Raw genomic sequence first — 22,131 nt, 5'->3', positions numbered from 1 at the left:
TGGGTTTCTCGTCATGCTATTCGGGACATGCCAGGCGGTATTTCTGGTCCAACATCTGCACATTTATCACAAGTTAAATCTTAGTTACACATTTACAAAAAAATTCATAAAACTTGAAAAAATCCAAAAACAAGTTTTGCTTGTGTCAATCCACTATTCTCCTAGTGGCAGAGGTAGATCTAGATCCCATCTAAAATCTATGTCGACATAAGCATAATCATCCACAACAAATAATTGGAATTGTAGCTAAGTGAAAAAATGTAGAGGGTAATGCATCTCCTGACCCCCTCCTCCTCGGCACATGTGTTCACTCCACCTCACTAGCCTAGGGTCGTACGGGATAGGATTTGGTACCTCTGCCAACTGATTCCAAAATAAGGGCACTTGCTCTAGGAAAAAAGTCACCAGTATCAAACCAAAACCAAATTGTTTCAGGTCCCCTTGCTTACCCTTGGTTAATTGTCTCCTCATATTTGGCAATAACCCTCCATACTAATTGAATATGGTTGGAGTCAGAAATTTCACTACATATTGGAATTACAATTTCGAATTCTCATGCAGGGCTTTCCTCCCAAATACATGAGCTATGGTGTACAATATCTTTCTCAGGGGAATTTTGTCGACAGTTTCTATCTTCTCCTTCCCACCCATGATAATTTTAGCACCTGGGCATTGTCTCAGGATTCGATTACTAGTACTCTCACCACCTGGACAAGATCTAAAGAGTTGGTTTGTCTCTCCTCTTCAAGACAATCCCATGATAAAGTAAATGTCAGATTCTTCCATTTCCAGCTCCTGGCCTTTGATTATGAAGATTTCTCGATCTACATCCCAAAGACTGATCAAGTAGGGTAGCAATTCCATCTGAGCTCTCAGTCTTGTAGTCCTGAAGAACTTCAGCAACCCACAATTTCTCAAAGCATTGATACATTCTGGATTCTGGGCTACCTCTTGTTCTTCGGCCTCATGGCCTCTTTATTTCCATTCTAGAACCATGATCTCCTACAAAACATCATTAAACACAAATTATAAACTTTTTCATGGATCAAAACTAAGAATTTTTTCTTTAAAGAGGGTTTTTCCTTCAAACAATTCTGCCTTGGAACCATCGCGCCTGTTTTTATTAATAGAGTGATTTCATCGTTAGGGCCTTTTGGCTCGAGAGAGATCATCACGGGTCTAATGAGCAAACCCATGATGGTCGTCTGCGTGATTTTAAAACAAACTACTCCTGTTGACAAGCAAAAACTGAATGAAAAAACATAAAAATATAATGAATTACAAGAGTATAGGCAGATCTCTTACATGTTGAAGACAGTTTGAGGAATGATGCACTGGATCTCCTGCATTGTTCATTTGAAAATCGAGAAAAATAGGGCACAAATGCACTCTCAAAACTTACTTTGGTGAAATGGTAAAAATATTTTTACTTATGGCCTATTTATAATTTTTGAGTTCATTTTTGTCAATATTTTATTATTATTTCTCGATATCAGTGATGGGTGAATTTCCTTGTGTAGTTACAGGTACTTTCTGGTGAACATGTGATTATTATTGACTGATTCAAGATGAGTTTTTGTTTTATCTCTTTTTCGAACTCGTTAAAAATAAACAAAAAAGGAACCCCTTGGAGTCATCTTTAAGCTCTTTTATGACTCTCAAAAAATGAAAATATCATCAAGCACTTGTCATTTCGAACCCATTAAATTAAATGAATTGATGTCATCTCATTATACGTTTACCCATTCTTTCGGTTGAGATTGACTATTTACAAAAGAGCTACACCTTGGTCGACATGGTCAAGAGGTTCTCTCGAATATTGTTTTCAACCTTTTCGGGTTCGAGGGATAAATTATGAAAAGGGACGTGATGGAGTTCTCTTTTTGTCTCTTTTTCAAATTCTCTAAATGTGAAAAAGATACCAAGTAATTCTTACGTCGGACTCGTTAAAATTTTACGATGAAAGTCTCATCACCATGATGAGACCAAGTTTGTCCTTCCCAGGACTCGTAAAACTTACTAGGATGGATTCATTCAAACAATTAACTTGCATGAAAAGCATATGCTATCCCCTTCAAGCTTGTGAAAAAGTAATTAGAGTACTCGCTAGAAATATTGGGGAAAAATGAAAATGAAACATCCTTTGTATAGGCAGCATGTCACTCTTAAACATGACACTCTTTTTCTTTCATTTTAATTTTGGGATATCCTCACTCAGTCACTTGTCCTCCAGGGTTTAGGTTATCCATTTTTTTCTCTCATTTTATTATTCCATTTTTTCATCATGACGTTTCGTCCTATGTTGAGTCAAATGGTACCACACTCCAGAGTCGTGTGGCCAATGTTCAAGAGAAGTCCTGTTTGTAGTTATTTTCCTATACATTCTCTGACCCATTGTTATAGTCTTGGTTCTTATACAGTTTATTCTACTTTATTCCTTGTTTCATGTCAATGATGGGGGATTCATCATTGCCCTCCTTTGACATGTCGCTTCCTGTCGACTTCAACTCATTATCTAGGAAGATTATTTATAAACTCCCTTTCAGTACCTTAGAGCTTTCACGCGCTAATGGCAATTTCTTCGCATCTGACAATAGGATTTCATGACTGGCCTTAGACCAGCTGATTCCACGAGTGTTCGAATTCAGCTTGATTATCACATTCACGGATTGCACTGTCATAACTTGAGAACCATTTTCATTATTGGTGGTTTCTCTTGTTCGTATTAATGGTCCATACCATTGGCCAGTAATCAGGTGGTTTTCTAGAATGTTTGACTTCAACACATTCATTCGCTTATTAGAATTTGTACTTTGATTGGGTTGGGATGGAGCACGAGACCCTGAGACTTGTCCGATATGACTAAGGCTGCGTGGAGTTATGCGGTATTCATGATTGTATGCATGTTCCCGTTATACGAATGGTTGTGTCCATACCTTGGATTTTAGATTTACATATGATCCTTCTCATTTGGATGGTTGCGCCCATACCATGGATCCTTTCATGTAGTCCTTGTCATTTGGATAGTTGCATCCATACCATGGATTCATGTTTTGATATCAGGTATGTATATGTATATGCGTCCTTGATTTTCAGGTCTCCTGATGGTGTTTTTCCTCATCCTTGCAAAAGCTCATAAAGCATATCAACCATCACTCCCGATTCTTCCTTCATGCTTTAGGGGGCATCTGTTACACATTATTTTGTCATGCCTACTGTATATCCCTATGACATACCCCGAAGTGCCTGAAAAATGACCATTATGCAGTGTCCTCATTTATATATGCAGCTCAAATCCCCCTTAATATATTGGTTTGAAAATGCCTTGAGATTCTCTTGAAGGAAACAACTCTTAAACCCTAATTTGGGAATCATCACTCTTATGAGACTAAGACCTATGATGGTCGCTTGTTGTATTAAAATTGACTCATGACGGTATCGCACTATTTACTTGTATTCCCATGATGATCCCAAAAAGGAAATTTTCCGAAAGAGGATGAGAAGCTTCGTGATCTAGAAGCTTCCAAAGTGGTGAGCTAGAGGTAGTTCGACATAGATGAGGTCAAATTCTCCGAACTTGGCCTCTTGGTATTATCCCTATGAGCTACCTCCTTGAGATGAGGGCCTACTCCTATCTTTTGAGAGATCATAACTCCCTTTCCTAGCCTATATATTCATCCTCTCCCATTCCCAAATGGTTGGACTATGTCTATTTGCACCCTTATGCTAGGATTGTGCCTATATGCAACTCATTTGGCTTGGATAAGGAGTGCTTGGAGAGCTTAGCTTCGACTTGGAAATTCATTCAAGGAGATCCTATCAACATCAAGGCTTGGTTGTATGCTTTCCCTTATTTTCTATTAATATACAACTGCTAGTTCATTTTCCATTGATGTGTATGCTCATGTATCATATATCTTAACATTCCTTTATCAGTTAAGTATGTTTCTTTTGAATATGCTATTTGTATTTGCATGCCTTGTTGTGTCTTGATCTCTTTTGCATGTGCATAAACACTGTGAGCAATAGGAACGAACTCATGACACAATTGATTCAATATCTTCAAGAAAGGATGACTTGATAGCATGAGAATGAGGTAGGCCATCTTCTCAGTCTCTCTTTTCAATTGTAACTTAGGAAAGTGTCTAGTAGATTGTCACGTAGGTTGCTAGTTTCACTCATTTGGCTAGAGGGATCATCTCTATCTGTAGAGAGGATTTAAGTAGACAATAATGATGATGACTTTACTAAGGCTAACAACAAATGGAAGGGCCCAAAAGACCATCCCCCTTAACCGTTCAAGTTGAGAAGAAACTGTACAACAACAACCATTTCAACCTCCTCCTGTCAGTATAACATCCCCCAAAATTGAACTGTTGAACTCTAATCCTCCTCCCTGCACCTCGACTAATTACCCCCCTTCTTCATACATGGCCCCACCTCCCCCCCCCACCCCACCCCCTAACACCAAGAAATCTCAAATAGTGGCCCAGACCAATCCAAGGATATGGAGCCAGAAATCCTTGACATCCTTGAAATCACTAAACCTTGGAAAGGAAGGACCTAACACATTCCCACGACACCAATTCAAGATGCCAGACAAAGTTTATCTCAAATCCCTCTAGAATAGCTTCAAATCATCCTTAGGGTAACCAAACACTAGGACAATGGGAGTCCAATCCCAGTTAATGAAGGAGACAACAAAACCCCACCTAGGAGACATGAAAAACAAAGGAAAATCAAACAATAAATATTCAAAGAACTAGGAGACATGTTGTTCAACTAACGATGAATCAAAGTGATCATGGAGGTTTATCCCTCTACCAACACACCCACAACATGAAGATAATTTGTTGGAACATCATAGGTCTCAATTACAAAGGAAGATAAAAGCTCCTTGAAGGAAAATGGTTCTATGAAAATCCCACCTTCATGATGCTTCAAAAAACCCAACCTTCAGGTGATGTAATTAATAAAACAACTAGAAAATGGTTAAGATATTGCAAAGTGATAACTCTGAATTCTTAGGAGAAATTTGGTGCACTTGTAATTATCTGGAATGCACAAGAGGTTCTCATTCTGAACATGCTCACTTCATATCAAATCCTTACAGTCTAATTTCGACATATTGTCTTTGCTGAAACTTTCCATGTATCAAATGTTTATGGTCCTCCCCTCTCGAATGATAAACTTCATTCGCTCAAATATATCATCAACACGAGTAATTTTTTATTACCCTTCTCCTCAATCATATATGGCAACTTTAACATGATAAAAACCATGGAAGAAGAAAGAGGTGGTATAAATTGAACACTAAATGTTGATTCCATTCATTTGTAGGATACATTGGTGACCTCCTTCCTAGTTGATTTGGACACTACAAATGGCACCTTTACCTAGAATAACTTGAGAGGACATACCCAACAAGTGGCCTCCAAAATAGATAGGTTCATATTGTCAAAATATATAATGAATTGGGACATATTTTTGCAAGCATCTATGCTCCCTAACAATGGATCTAATCTTTGGCCTATATGTTTGAATATTGATATTAAAACTTGTCCCAAGAATAAACCCTTTGGTCTTGATAAATTTTGGTTTCATCATCCTAATTCTCAAGCCAACATAAAAAAAATGGTGGAATGTAAAGGAAACTTTGGAAGGAACCTTAATGTAAAGGTTAAAAAGAAGCTTTAGGCACGTCAAATTGTAGCTCAAAGGATGGAACAAGAAAAAAATTAGCAGCATTTTGGAAGAAAAGCAGGAACTAGAAAAGAAAATGGAGACAATTCAACTTGAAGCCATGGAAAATAAAAACATTAAATAAAGAAGAAGAAATTATTCTAACCCAACTTGAGGAACAACAAAATCAAGAATAACTTTTATGGATACAGAAATCAATAATATAATGGCGCAAAGAGGGGGAATGGAATACAACATTCTTCCATAAACCCATGTTGCAACATAACCATCACAATCACATCTCCTCTATCAAAAATCATGAAGGAATTAAGCTGCAGGAGTAATAGGATATAGCTCAAGAGATCAAAAAATATTGTCAAGATATTCTAATAGAACCACTTCCGAATAGACAACATGTGATCCAAGAAATCACAAAGGGTATTCCTTCATGTGTAACAAAGGAACAAAATGATGTTATCCTTGGAGAAATATCCATTGAAGAAGTGGAAGAAAGTTGTTAGGAATAATACTGAGAGGGGGGGGGTGAATTAGTATTAGAAAATCACTAACTTTTTCATTTCTATAATCAGATTCATATACACTACTTCAGTTAAGGGAACCCGCATGTACACGCAACTGTGTTTAATGCAACTAGCGTATATCCAATAAACTTATGATTCAGTTAATCCATTATATGATGATATTTAATCAACGCATCAAAAATTCATTAGCCATATAAATAGTAAACACGTGCAGTAAAACATAATAGATCATCACACATAAGAAACACACATGAACACCATAATATAAGGTGGAAACCCAATGCGGGACAAAAACCACCTGTTGTCGTCTTCTTTTAATATAGGAAAAACCTATTTACAATCTTGTACTGGCGCAAACTCATACCAGTACGCAGGCACCCACCTGTGGAAGGCTACAACCTTCTCTCATTTTCCAGCTACTACTGGAAGGGAGCTACAACTCCCTAGCTCTTGTACTAGCCGATATGTTTACTAGTACATAGGCACCGACCTATTAAAGGCTCAAATCTTCACTCATTTTCTAGTTGCTACTGGAAGGGAGCTCCAACACCCTGGCTCTTGTACTGGATGATATATTTACCAACACATAGGCATTGGCCTACAAAAGGCTATGACCTTCTCTCTCCTCCAAGGACCACGTTTCATAAATTTTCAGACTCGATACTCCTGAAGCACAACACCATAATCTGAAGGCCACGTTTCATCCAATTTTCGTACTTGACCCATTAACTACATTGAAGCACAAAATCAATCACCACTGAAATACAACCATCAACTACACCTGCATCATCAATCTCTGAATCACCCAATACTGAATCATTGAAACCATGTCAACAAAACACAATCACTAGAACACAGAGCAGAACATAGAACTCTACAATAACAACCAGATCCAACTGCAACTTCAAATATCATAATTCATATTGTATACACTACTCTAACGAGCCAGACCAGCATGTATATGTGCTTTTACCAAAGTGAACCAACGTACAGATCTGCAAATATTTACTCATAACTTTGCAGTTATTCCAAACATCAGTCATACCCAAATCATAACATTTATATAATAAAACATGCGTCAATAATTCTAATCTAGTCTATCCATGATCAAACCACATAATGATAATACATTCCAAGCCATATGATCTTGATCCATCATCCATCATCAATCGCATAGGTGCATCATTGGTTCAGATCAAGCAAAGCATCAAAAACCCATAACCAGCATACTAGATCTCACACTTCATCAGATATTCATCACTTGCACACTTGCACTTTGGCCTAATGATATTATTCTCCTTATATAGGTTTAGGCCTCTCTCAATACCATGGTCCAAAACCACATAGGACTGATACCTTGGACCCAATACCTGGGGTCAATACCTGGGACCAAATACCAAAATACCATGGTCCAAAACTCAGTTTTCCGATATGTACGCGCCTTTCCTTCTGTGGAACTGTGTGTGTACATTATACACGCCTTTGTCTATAGTGAACTTGTGTGTATACGTGACTTGGTATATAGTGAACTTGCGTATACCTTTTCGTATATGTGACTTTGTATATAGTGAACCTCTGTGTATACGCGACTTGGTCTATAGTGAACCTATGTATACCTTTCTTTCTTCATTCTGTGAGCCTGAACTATGATCTGTCACCTGTGTGAGTTGCTGTCAAGGACAACACCTATGTCATAATACCAAATCTATATCATAATGCCAACAAAACTATCAAAGTAATTCTCAGTAACAAAGTCCTTAGCCTTGATGGTTTCACTGTTGAATTATTTCAGAAGTGCTAGCCCACTATAGGCAATGATTTCTAAGGGGTCGAAGAATAGCAAAAATCAAACCCCATATTATAGGTCCTAGATGATACCTTCCTCATGTTGTTGTGTAGAAGGGACAAGGTGGAGGATCCCAATGGTTACTTACCCATCAATCTATGTAATGTCATATATAATATCATTACCAAAGTGATAGTCAATTGACTCAAACCACTAATTCCAAAGCTTATTTCATTAGATAAAACTACATGTGTTGAAGCTATCCATATCCTCGATGAGATCATGATTTCCCATGAAACCATCCAATCCCTAAAGCTCTCAAAACAACTATGCATGTTGGTCAAATTAGATCTGTCAAAATCCTTTGAAAATATCAATTGATAGTACCTTCTAGCATCCTTAAAGAATTTTTAATTGATCAAGATTGGATCAACTACATCAAAAACTTATTATCATTATATTTTTGCGTAATCCTGGTAAATAGATCCTCTACCACCCCATTTATATATTTTATATGTTTAAGGCAAGGAGACTTTCTCTTGGCTTTTTGTTTTATATTCACTTGGGAAGGACTAGGAAGAGCTCTCAAAGTAGTCGTAATGGAGAAAAAAATCAAATGCCTTCATATATTTGGATCGAAGCGTGAATTAACTTGCTAACAATTTTGTATTATACAATGGGTATGGGAACTCCCAGCATCCATGAGGTAAGGAACTTCATGTACATTTTGAAAAAATTCATTCAAGCTTCAGGTATGGAAATCAACAAAATGAAGCCTCATGTTTTATTTTTCAATTCTTTGTCCTTTGTTTAGAGACATATAGAAAAATAATTGGTTTCCATATCATCCAAATCCCCTATAAATACATAGGCGCTTTGTTGGTCGATATTTCTCCCAAGTGGAGCTTATGGGAGGAACTTGTAAACAAAATCAACAAGATAGCTAGTTGGACATTCTATTGCCTCAACACAGTTTGATGCTCTGTACTCTTAAAGGACGTCCTTCAAGCCATCCCCATCTACCTATGCTCATATTATATTGCACTAGCCTCAATCTTACAATAAATCCTTCAACTATGACACTCTTTCCTATAGGAAGAGAAAAAAAAATCCTTAGTTGCAAGCGAAAAACTTTGCATGACCAAAATGAAAGGAGGCTTGTGCTTATGTGATCCCTCCACTATGGCAACAATAATAAGCAACAAAACATGGTGGAGATGGATACAAGGAGGCTCATATCTATGGAAATCTATTTGGCAAAAAAAAGATGCCCGACATACTTCCCCTCAACATATCACACAAATGCAACTTACCCACTCTAGCTCATCCATATGGACCTTGGCCAAAACAAGAATGCATCTAATCTGGCAACATTATTTTCGGAAGTAAAGGATGGATATTTTGCTCTATACTCTGAGGACTCATGAAACAACTCCATGAAATCCAAGATCAACCACAACTAGAAAAACTTCACCTACATATGATAGCTTAGGGCATGCTAACAATTAACAAATATTATACCAATTCAAGCACAAATTAACAGTGGAGACAACGATTACCACAAGAAAATTGGTAACAAAAGCTAGAGCGCGAAGCATAGAGTCAATTGTGGCATAACCTCCAACAAAGGTTAATGTGATTTTCCTCCCAACTAGATATACTATGATGGGGATATAATTCAAAGGGATCCTTCACCATTTGAAAATCTTACCATCTAGAAGAAGGGCATCAAGAACTGCAAAGAGATATTTCTGGATGAATATTTGGAAGCATAACACCTAGCCAAAGATATCTTTCTTAGTTTGTCTCTTGCTGTAAAACCAAACCCTAATATGGGATAATATTAAAACACATAACCATGAACATCACTTTGAATTCCCTCTATGTCTCCTCCACTTTGAAATCTTTGAACATGTATTAAATAATTGCACCTTCTCCAATGGCCATTAGTTTTGATTGGATAATTTCCTCAATTATTCTAACAAGGATTCGTTAAGCATTCAAAACACCATTGCTCAATGGTGAAGCCAAGTCATTTCTAATCCCATCCTCAATCACATATGAAAAATCTCTCCTAGCTTCCTACTATAACAATGTAAACTTTGAGAGAGGAACTATAAACTAAAAACGGAAACTCTAGCAAAAAAACCCCAAAACAACATGAAAAACAGTGCTAAAAACAAAAAGTGTTGATGTTGGAATAACACTTTTTTTTCTAGGGTAAATTTTTAACAAGTTTTAAAAATGGCAGTGAAGACCAATTTTTTGTGCAAAAAACATTCTCAAAACGAAAAGTGTTGATGCTGGAATGACACTTTTTTTTTTTCAAGGGTAAATTTTCAACATTTTGAAATAATGGCGTAAAATATTGTTGATGTTGGAATAACAATTTTCTTTCCTAGTGTAAATTTTCAACATTTTGAAATAATGGTGTAAAAGATTTTATCCTGTTTCTCAAAAACATTAAAATTTCAAAAGAATAATGAAGACATAAAATAAAAATAAAAAATAAATAGAAAAATGAAAAAGAACATTAAAAAAAATAACAAAACGTAAATAAAAATATATATTAAAAACAACACATAGGATCAAAAAAAAAAAAAAAACCCATATAAAAACAAAAAAAAAAAAAATCAATCATAAAAATGTTTAAAAAAAAATAATAACTTGGAAAGATAAGAATTAAAAAACTAAAAAAATAATAAAGAAATAAATCATAAGAAAAACATATTTGGAAAAAAAATAAAAAAAAATTATCCCATAAACCATAAAATAATTTGGAAAAAAGAAAAAAACAAAATTTAAAAAAACTATAAAATTAAGTTAAGTAAAAATAGAGACATCTAAAAAAGAATTAACAAAAACATATAAAAACAAAAAAAACAAAAATATACTCAAATTAAAATAAATAAATAAATAAAAATTAAGAAAATCAATATATCTATCTATATATATAAATACATTATTTTAGTTAAAAAAACTTTTAAAATTTCATAAAAGTATATATTTTAGATTTAAAAAATAAAACCCTTTAAAATTTAAAAAAGCAAAATATATTTTTGATTTAAAAATAAAAACATTTAAAGTATTTTAAAAACTATATATATTTAAAAAACAATTAGAATTTAAAATAAGAAAATCTATTTTTGATTTAAAAAAAATATTTAAAATTTATATATATATATATATATATATATTTTATTTTTAAAAAACAAAAAAAAAAAAATGAGCCTCCCTACAGTAGCTCGACCACCCTTCAGGGCGCTGCCCTATGCGATGGATTTGCATGCAGCCTCTGTCGCCCTGTAGCTCCGCCTTCTAGGGACGCGCCGCTACAGGTGGCTAAGCAACGGTAGGGAGTTCAACGTCTTTTTTTGTTTCTGTTAAATAAAAAATATATGTTTTTTAAAAATATTTTAAATGTTCAAAAAAAATCAAAAATCGATTTTCTTATTTTAAATTTTAAATGTTTTTTAAATATATATAGTTTTTAAAATAGTTTAAATGTTTTTTTTTTATCTAAAATATATAGTTTTAGATAATTTTAAATGTTTTTTTTAAATAAAAAATATGATTTTTTTTTGAATTTTAAATGTTTTTTTATTCTTTTCTAAGTTTGAAAAAATATAACTTTTTTAAATTTTAATTGTTTTTCCTTTTTTTTTAAATTTCAATACATTTTTATTTTTTTTAGGTTTTTTATTTTTTATTTTTTTTTATGTTTTTAACCTTAATTTTAGAAGTTTTTATGTTTTTTTTTTGTTAATTTTCTTTTTTTTATAATCTAGTTTGTTTTTATTTTTATTTATTTTTTTTTTGTTTTTTTTAATTTTTGTTAATGCTTTTCAAAAAAATTTAATTTTGTTTTTTGTTTATTTTTTCCAAAATTTTTATGGTTTAATGATTTTTTTTTACATTTTTTATATATTTTTTTGTCTTTTTCATATATATTTTTATATTTGTTTTTTTAAGTAATCAACATCAAAAAAAAAGTAAGACAACTACAAAATTTTGTTTAGATAATCTTCGGCAAAATCACATAACCAATCTTTTGTCGACGCGTTTCGAACCAACCAGTGTGGTTCATCGTCAGGACAAGTTGAAGAACCAATCCGGCTTAGCGTGATTAAATAGAGTGTGCAGAGACTCCAACAACTATAATGCTAACGGCTAATTTTGACCTAATGATCCTGGTCAAACCACTAAAATAGTTAACTAATATTTCTCGAAAAAGCTAAATTAGGTAAATAAAGGAATTCATATGTCAATTAAAAATAAATAGGTATATTATTATTATTATCCCAAATAATAAGAAAAATCATAGTATAATAATAATATTTTAATTATAATGGTCATTAATAATATATATTAATTAATCTATATTTAATTATAAAATACAAGTAAAGGTAATCAATTACTATTATTTTTAGAATTTAGTTATACTAGGTAATTGTGTAATAATTATTTAATGGTCCTTGGTAAGTTAGAACTTGTTCTTTAGAATATATCATATTTATTATTTAAATGTAATGGTCCATTAAAATGATAAGTTATATAAAATAATATCTGTTTATTAAATAATCTATACCTACTAATAATTAATAATACCAAACAAATTGTTCAACTATTATTATTCCTAGAATTTAGTTACATTAGGTAAATCCATAATCTAGGGTTGTTAAAGCTAGGTCTATTAATAATAGTATAACTAATATCATAACTACTCCTTTAAACCTAAGGTCAAATAATCAATATTAGACCAATATTTATTTATTCCAATAAATTATTAAAGGTAACTAAGACCTTAGGTAAATATATTAATACTTACAAGATGAATATCATAATTTAGGGTTGATATACCATAATTTATCCTTTAAACTTAATGGTCAAATTTCTAATAATAATCAATATTTATTCAATATTTATTTATTCCAAAAATATTAAAGTTAACTATGCCATTATTATTTATAAGGTTTAAAACGGGTTTTTTTTAGACATTAGATAAAGGAAAACTTAATTCTAAGGTTAATATAGAAATTTTTTTTTATAAATGTATAAATAATGAAATTATGGAGAAAAGATTGGTTATGTTGGTTCGAAACGCGTCGAAACGCGTCGACAAAAGATTGGTTATGTGATTTTGCCGAAGATTATCTAAACTACAAAATTTGTTAAGTAATCATGATTTAAACAAAATGGACATAAAATAGCTTAAAGTGTCAAAAAAATGTAACAATTTAAAAAAAATATCCACGCTTAATACATTAAAAAATTTAAAGTGTCAAAAATACGCCCTCTAAAAAAAGGTTGATGTTGCATCAACACATTTCAAAATCAGCATGAAAATCACTAACATTTAAAAACAAATATTTATATTTGATAGATAAAAAAATTTAATGTGTCAAAAATATGCTCCGAAAAAAAATGAGTGTATTCTACATCACCACTTTTCAAAAACAGGTCACTTTTTTTCTACATCTATGAAACAGGTAATAATATCAGTTCTTGTTTCAAAGTTTACAATGTTCTATGGTTTACATGAAAGGAATGCAACCGCTACATTTTCAAAAGCTCCTCAATTCCTCTTGATTCTCTCTAGAACATCATTCAAAGGAATATGAAACAAACCATTAGCACAATCCCTTGGTTCCCACAAGACTAGAGGGTGTATTGTATAGAAGCTAAACTTCTTAGTTTACAAAAACTTGCCTCCATCACCCTTGCCTCTCTCTCCACCCCAGTCCAACTTCCTACCCTAGTTATCCCCTTATCTTGATCTCCTTTGTCTCATTCCTTTCTTAAACTAAAGTTTGATGATGCTTCAAAGGTAATCCCAGTTGAAGTGGCATATTCATAAATCATCTTGCTTTACCACTCTACATATACTGTAGCACATTGGGCATCGATAGAAGTAATGCAATAGAGTTAACTATTCTCCTCTAAGCCCTGGATAGAACACAATTAAACAAGGATTTTCTAAAGTTTTTGAGGAATGATATTCCCAACTCATAATCCATATGCTCTATAAACTCCAAAACGACATGCCTATTCATGGAGCATCTAGGAGACGACACTTGGAAGAATTGTTAGTCTGAATCTCCACTCAAATCACCAACCTCCCTATCATTATTCCCCTCTATATTCGATGATCGAGGAACAAGGTGGTTGGTATGCTTGTGAATTATGTTTTTTTGGACTATTTTCCCAAGATCTCATCCACTTGGAATCTTCTGGTAGAAACTCCTCTCAAGAAGGCTTGTTGACAACTCATTCAAAAATACATACAATCTTGGGATAGGGTGTTAAGCGTGTGAAATGGCAAGGAGAAGGTTGTCACCATCCCACTTGTTCATTCAACTGGGGGACATGATAGCCTACCCCCTAAATGTCATAAAGTTCAATCCTAGAACATAATCTATGATAACCACGATACCATGTTCACATGTTCCATCTCTCACTAGTGTCACCCATGTCTAATCGGCTTTGTTTTCCTTGCCACCACTCGGTTCAATCGCCCCATTTTCCCTCATGTAAATGTAGAAGTGCAATAACTAACAGACATGGTATTTACAACCCTTATTATGGATATTCAAGGTTGCTATACTACCAATCATGAGGAGCCAATCTAGGTTGCAACTAGAGACTCAAATCCCATGTGCTAGCTTTATATTTTTGTTATGTCTCTAGTCTCGTAATCTCCTAATAGTTCTATTTTTTTTCATAGCCTAAAAAAGCCACATATTAGCATATGAGTGTGTTACTTTGAACTTTTGGGAAGCTTTTTATATGCAACCTCTCTCAGTAGAGTGCACTTTTGGATATGGACGAGCCTCCCTGATTACAGACAAGTCTAAAACTCTCATCTTATTATACAATCCATGTTTAAAGGTAATACAAATCTTACTCCAAAAAATTATACATAATGTCAATATCATTTTAATTTTATAATTTATTTTTTTTCAAATACAACTTAAATATTCTATTACCAAATAAATCATATTAACTTAACTTCAACTTAATGTAAATATTACTTGATATAAATATTAATACTATATAAATGTAAAACACCCACTCTAACAAATGATATCAATGACCAAAATCATCAATCACTTTAAAATGAAAAGAATATATTAATTAGAAAATAATTACATATTTTATATCAAAAAATAAGTTATAATGATTTTAAAACTAACTCTTTTCAGTGCTTATGTGTGAGTACAATTAAAAGAAAAAAGGGCTCAAAGAGAATTCAATCATCAGATCAGATACTAGATCTATCTGGTGTATTCAACACAACAAAAATCTCTAATTTTATTAGTGCAACTTTGCTTCCATCTATTAAGTTATTAGTTTGATGGGATTTCAACTTCACAATAAACTCAAAAAATAGAACACAATGAAATTCAATTTTGCACTTTGCCTCATTGTTTGAAAAACCATGGTAGGAAGTGTAGTAATAATATAGTATTACTTGATACTTACTAAATCGTATTTAAGTGTCATAATTTTCATATAATAATAAAATAAGATCATTGTTTCCAATACTCTATTCTCTAACTTAATATAAGAGCTATACATAACTCCTTTACTCTTGAAATAAGAGTTGACATGAGTCTCTTTTTAATTAAAATTAAATTATTTACTACATAAAAATACAAAGAAATTATAATATAAAAAAAATACAACAACAAATATACATATAATTAAAAATAAATTATTTACTAAATAAAAAATAAAACAATTATAATTTAAAACAACAATAAATATACATGTTTTGGTAATTGTAATTAAAAATATTATAAAACATTAATAATCTCATTCTAACTATCAATGTGCTCATTCAGTGAATTGTGTTACCTCAACTAAGGTTAGATTTTTGATATCTTTTGGGATATGCCATCCATATCTCCACTTTGTTTCAAAAATATGCTATATGACCTATGTAGTTGTTTGAAAAAACGTGACTGAGATTAAGTTGCACATTAAACTTATACATATGTTATTCTATATTTTCATTTTATAATGCACAATTTTTTAGGAATAGGCATTTTATGAGAGATGATAAAATTAAATGCACAATTTTTTAGGAATAGGCATTTTATGAGAGATGATAAAATTAATGAAATTGAAATTAATGCATATAGTTACATAATTAAATTCAATATAAACATATTGCACAGGGTTTTAATACATTAAACGTAGAATGAATGTTTTCTTCACAATTAGATGAAGATTATGATTTATCAAAATTTAACATTAAAAATATCAAATGAGTATATAATGATGAAAACAATAAAATATATCAAATTTCTATAATTTCATGATAATTAATAATAATTATGTAATTTTATCAAAATTACAGATTTTCTATAAATTCTCATTCCATTAAAAAAACATTAAAGCATAAATAATAATGCCTGAAGTTCTATTTTCCATGCATTTACGATAAAAACACTTCTATTTCCACAGTTTCATTCGAAATCTGGAGTTCTATTTCACCTGCATTTTATTTCCATACATTTATCATAAAAACACTTCTATTTCCACACAGTTCCATTCGAAATCGGAAGTTCTATTTCGCCTGCGAAATGCATTTTAGGCGTGGTGTTGGAATAGCCCACAGTTCTCGAGCCTTGACCAGTGTGACTCCATTAAACCTTTCAGTCATATCCAGATCTTGAGTTTGCGCACTTGTGCAATCGAAGGGAAGCCTCCAATTGAAACAGTGCAAGAGCTGCGCTAGACCAAACTCTGCAACAAGCGTTCCCATTTGCTGTGCCGGGCATCTTCTCCTGCCTGCTCCAAAGAGAAGGCACGCGAAGTTTCGATCTCCATTTTCATCTACCTCAGACCCAACTCTTTCCATGAATCTCTCTGGCATGAAATTTTCAGGGTCCTTCCACCACTTCGGGCTCCTCATAATCGTCCAAACATTAACGAGAACGCGAGTATTCTGGGGGATTTCATAGCCCAATACATTGCAGGACGTGCCAGGTAAGTGGCGCACCAAGAAAGGCCCCGATGGGTGGAGTCTAAGCGTTTCTTTCACCGCAGCTTGTAAATAAAGGAGCTTAGGCAGGTCAGATTCGCATACCATGCGATCCATTCCAACTACACTTTCCAGCTCGTCCTGAAGTTTCTTCATCACTCGCGGATTTCTCAGCGCTTCCGACATTGCCCACTCTATCGCTGTTGGTGCTGTCTCCGCGCCACTAACCAGCATGTCCTGCGAACATCGATAGCATGATCATGACATTTCCAGTATCAAATTACACTAATGCAATCTAAATCTAATTCAATATAAAATGACCAATTTCAACTTACAAAGAGAACTCCTTTTATGCTATTTCGTGAAATTTCAACCTCTCTATCTTTATCTGCAGAGGCTGCAAGTAAGGCATCCACAAAATTTTGTGTGATGTTGGGGTCATTCCGGGCAACGTGTTCATCTATTATTTTCTCTAACAACTGGTCTTGTTCCTTATGTACTGTCCTCATCCGACAGTTGAAACCTTGTAAGTCCATCCAGTCTAAATAAGGTACAACATCTCCAATATTAAATGACCCCATTAACAGAAAGCTTTCTCTGACAATTGAAGAGAAAGATCTTAACTCTTGCTCCGAACACTTTCTACCGAAGGCCGTCCTGCAGTTTATAGCCGTCGAAAAGGATGTCATGGTTTGATTGATGTTTAAGGGAAGAGAGTCATCTGAATTAACAATAGACCGAATCATCGCAGAGACTTCCTCTTCTCTAATAAAGCTGAAGTACTCTAAGCGCTTGGGGCACAGCAACTCCACAGCGCAGAATTTACGCATGTGCCTCCAGTAAGGGCTATACGGAGCAAAGGCGATGTCCGCAAAATTGAATGACAATTGCTTCGTAGCGGCCGAGGGAGGTTTGTTCGCGAAACGCAGATCGTGGGTTTGGAGAAACTCCTTGGCCATCTCTGGAGAGGAGACGACTAAGGCGAGGGCGGATCCGAAGCGGACAGACATGAGCGGTCCGTATTTCATAGAGAGAGCTTCCAGGGCTCGGTGTGGAAGCTCTCCCAGCATGTGAAGATTGCCGATAATGGGCCACGAGAAAGGGCCAGGAGGCAGCCTCTTCTTACTTCCTCTTGAGTAAAAGCTCCATGCCGCTGTCAGCACCACGAAAATAAGAGCAGTGGGGAGTCCGACATAAAACATCACGCTCTCCGAAACTGGCATCTGCCAAAATCCCAACTCCGTCTTCATTGTCCTGCTCGTCCAGGGACCCCAATACAATTAGCTACACAAAGCACTAACTGTTGCACAATATTTATAATTGCGTCCAGCACTTAAAAATGCAATCTCTCTACATCAATATAGCTATTCTACGAATACGAAATTTCATCACTATCACGAATGCAATCTCTCTACATCACTATCGCGAGCGATTCGCTACCTGCACACGAATAACAAAATCCCGACCAAAATCTACCCAGTTAATAGCCATACGCAACTTCTAAATTGTGCAACTATTTTATGGAGAGTTAATAAAAAACTTCGTAACAAAATCCCGACCAAAATCTACCCAGTTAATAGCCATAAGCAACTTCTAAATTGTGCAACTATTTTATGGAGAGTTGATAAAAAACTTCGTGGTGAAATTACAAGCGACGTTTTTTAATTTTTTTTCTTTCAAGAGCATTTTTAAACCATGTAAATGAGTGGGTATTTGTAATTTCAATTTTGATTTTGATGATGATAATTCATAGTTATAATAAATTGACACAGTAATCATCGATTCGTCAATATAGATAAACTTTTGCAGCCATGAATTATCAACATTAAAGTTATGATTATGGGTAACATTGTTATGGATTATTGGTATGTGTTTAGTTTTGAAAAATGACCCATTTTCGAATGCATGGAAAATTTTAAGAACCACCCTAAATTTATATGTGTGATAAATGGACTAATCTCCATAATACATAGGAAAAATGGGAGGCGATTTTATCAATAATATAATATGTATATATAATTTTTTTGGCTAATCTCTCACATTATATTATCTTGTACAGTGATGGAGAATCTTTCACTGAAATATAAAATCTTGTAAGATTTTGGCAAATCTTTTACTAAATAATAAAACATTGTGAAGTCTTGGCGAATGTTTTGTTAAAGTATGAAACCATATATGATAATAAGAAAACATATTCATTAAACTGTAATATGCTAACATACATGTTTAGCAAAAACAAACATAATTTTCTCTTCCTACAAACAATGCTCCAAGTTTCAGTGACCGTGTTTGTCAAGGTTCTTACAATACACTCTTTCATATCCTTCTATTAATTTTGATAATATTCCACAACAAAGTTCTTGTAGGTGTTGATATGGACAACGAGTTTTGTCAAGGTAGGAGAGATTAATCTTTTCTCTACAACTTTCGTCAAGCTACCACTTTTTTCAAGTTATCAAATTTCTTTCTTATTCCATAGACTCCAACTGTGAGATAAAAAAACACATCAAGTTTGTTTACCCCAACATGCCAAAAGTAGCAAGCACACACTATATTATATAAGAAAGTATTAGGTATCCCAAAGGCTTGAAGGGGATCTAATTGAAAGAAGTGACCATTGTGAGAATCCTTCCAATCAATATATGAATATATAAATGTAGATTTATTATTATTTTAATTGGAAATCTTCAATTAAATAATAAAATTTAATTAAGTCTCTCCCAATCTAAATTGCTTATTAGCATAATTCACTACCCTCATAGGTCTCACATTTTTAATAGCGTTGTAACATGTTGATTAAATTCCTTTTTGGTGAACAATTTCCACCTTTTAGGAAAATATGGTACAGTGGCTCCAACCCCTACAGATCATTAGGAAAAACTAAGAATATCACAGAAAATGAAAGGTTGTAGAAACGAGCTTATTTTTCAAACAACTAATCCAACATCAATACCTAAACTTTTTCATGAAGATATCATATTAAGAATGTTTGAAAAATAGTGAGAAATATTCTGCTAGTGAGAAATATTCTGCAAGTGTGATGCAGAAAGAGTTATAAGGTTTCATTGTTTTGAACTTTTTTTCGTGAAATTAGAAAAAGTTAAAAACCAATGTTAGTGGAGATATTAGTATTTTTTACTAAATTTTGTGAAGTGACTAAATATAGCTTTAACCATTCACCTTAAGATGTTTTTACAATATAATTTCCTAAGCCATTTAATATCTTCATTATCATAAAAACCAACCTATATCTATCTTAACTCCACATCTACCACTCTTAGGGGGATGAAATCTATTTATCCCTCTGAGCACTTGGTAGACCCAAAATTAAGATGGATCTAAGATGATAGAATTTCCCCTTTAAATAGTTTATGTTCACATGAATACCATGGTAATACCATGGGTCAATACCATGGGTTATCATAAACCTGGAGCTTAAAATTACTATTAGTAATTTATAAAAATTAATAAAATTAATTTTTATTTTATTTTTTATTTTAACCAAGTTAAAATGTTTAACATACATTAAATTACAACATCCATTTTTACTCTTGATCCACCAAGCCCCGAGAGGGATCAAATATTTTTTCACTCTATGCTAGTTTGCATATCACGATATTTCATCCCTCTTGGGGCTTAATAGATCTAGAGTAAAGATGGCTCTACGCTGGTTTAATTCCCCCATTTAAATAGGCTACATTCCACATGAATACCATGGATCAATACCATGTGCCATTTTTATTTTTATCAATACTAATGTTAGGGTTAATAATTTTTTTTGCATGGTATTAATAATAATCTAGCCCATGGTAGTTGGCCCATAATATTTTGCCCAAAGGTGTCACCTAAATATAATGCATTTTTTGAGTGTCCTTAAATATAAGGTGTCCTATGGAGTAAATATAAAAAAAAATGTTTTATGTGTTTATCATACCTCTCGTTTATTTATATTTTTATTAATTTATGATACCTCTTTTACAAATATGACATTTGGCTCATAGGATTCACTTAAATAAAACCTCTTTTTTGAGACTTCATAAATAGAAAGAGGGTTATGAACTAAATATAAAAAGAGGTTTTATTTATTTACCATACGTCTAGTTTATTTATATTTTTATTTGTTTACACCATTGCATGTATATAAGGTGACTTATGGAGTAAATATAAAAAATGTTTTATTTATTTACCATACCTCTCATTTATTTATATTTTTATTAACTTATCATACCTCTTTTATAAATATGGTATTTGGCCCATAGGATTCACTTCAATAAAACCTGTTCTTGAAAATTAGGGTGAATGAAAGGTTGTAACTCCTAATTTCAAGGGCTAAATTTACCATTTTTATCGTCTCCCTTAAAAGAAGGTGGGCTATTTGAGGCAATTTGTAAAAATGTACCATGATACAAAATATTCGCCCACTAAAAATTTAAAACCTCTTAATTTCGCCTAAGGGTGAACATTGGCCCCTAAAATTTTCCATGTTCCAATGTGAGCTGGTTTTTAAGAAATTAGATAAAAAAAAATTATCAAAATTTAAAAATTAGTTTTCATAGATTTAAGTAGGTAGTGGTTTATATTTTTATAGCTATATCAAAAAGTATTTTAATAACTAAATAAAAAAAGATATATATATATATATATATAAGTCAAGTGGTGGCAATGTCACTGCACTTACTTTTTGGAAATTGTCACCATGTGTTTATATATATATATATATATATATATATATATATATATATATAAACACATGGTGACAATTTCCAAAAAGTAAGTGCAGTGACATTGCCACCACTTGACTTTTGTTTCTTTAGATTTTAATATAGTTCAATACATATATATAAGCACTACTTAGCTCTTGCTTTATTTAAAAAAAAAACTATGTCATGACAATTTCCAAAAAGCAAGGGCAGTGACATTGTCATTTGTCACCACTTGACTCTTGTTTCTTTAGATTTTAAGATAGCTCAAAGCATATATATGAGCGAGAGGTGGCTCTTGTTTTATTTTGAAAAAGACACATGCTAACAATTTCCAAAAAGCAAGGGCAATGACATTACCAGCACTTGAATCTTGCTTCTTTAGATTTTAAGATAGTTCAAAGCATAGATATTAGCACCACGTGGCTCTTG

At 33.0% G+C, this 22,131-nt stretch overlaps 1 protein-coding gene across 1 annotated transcript; it reads right to left on the bottom strand.

Annotated features, from left to right (window-relative positions):
* Positions 1-16,503: 16,503 nt before the first annotated feature.
* On the bottom strand, positions 16,504-18,280 carry LOC149232359 (cytochrome P450 71AU50-like). Its single transcript, XM_089376472.1, has 2 exons — positions 17,335-18,280; positions 16,504-17,236 (listed from the first exon to the last, which is right to left on the bottom strand). The coding sequence occupies exons 1-2, from the start codon at positions 18,247-18,249 to the stop codon at positions 16,583-16,585; spliced, it is 1,569 nt and encodes a 522-aa protein (XP_089232598.1). The 5' UTR covers positions 18,250-18,280; the 3' UTR covers positions 16,504-16,582.
* Between the last annotated feature and the right edge of the window lie 3,851 nt (positions 18,281-22,131).

The sequence above is a fragment of the Pinus tabuliformis genome, chromosome J (genome assembly GCF_031772625.1).
Source record: "Pinus tabuliformis cultivar Carrire ecotype Pingquan chromosome J, CPIR1, whole genome shotgun sequence".
In the NCBI taxonomy this organism is placed as follows: domain Eukaryota; kingdom Viridiplantae; phylum Streptophyta; class Pinopsida; order Pinales; family Pinaceae; genus Pinus; species Pinus tabuliformis.
This window is presented reverse-complemented; position numbering and strand designations above follow the sequence as displayed.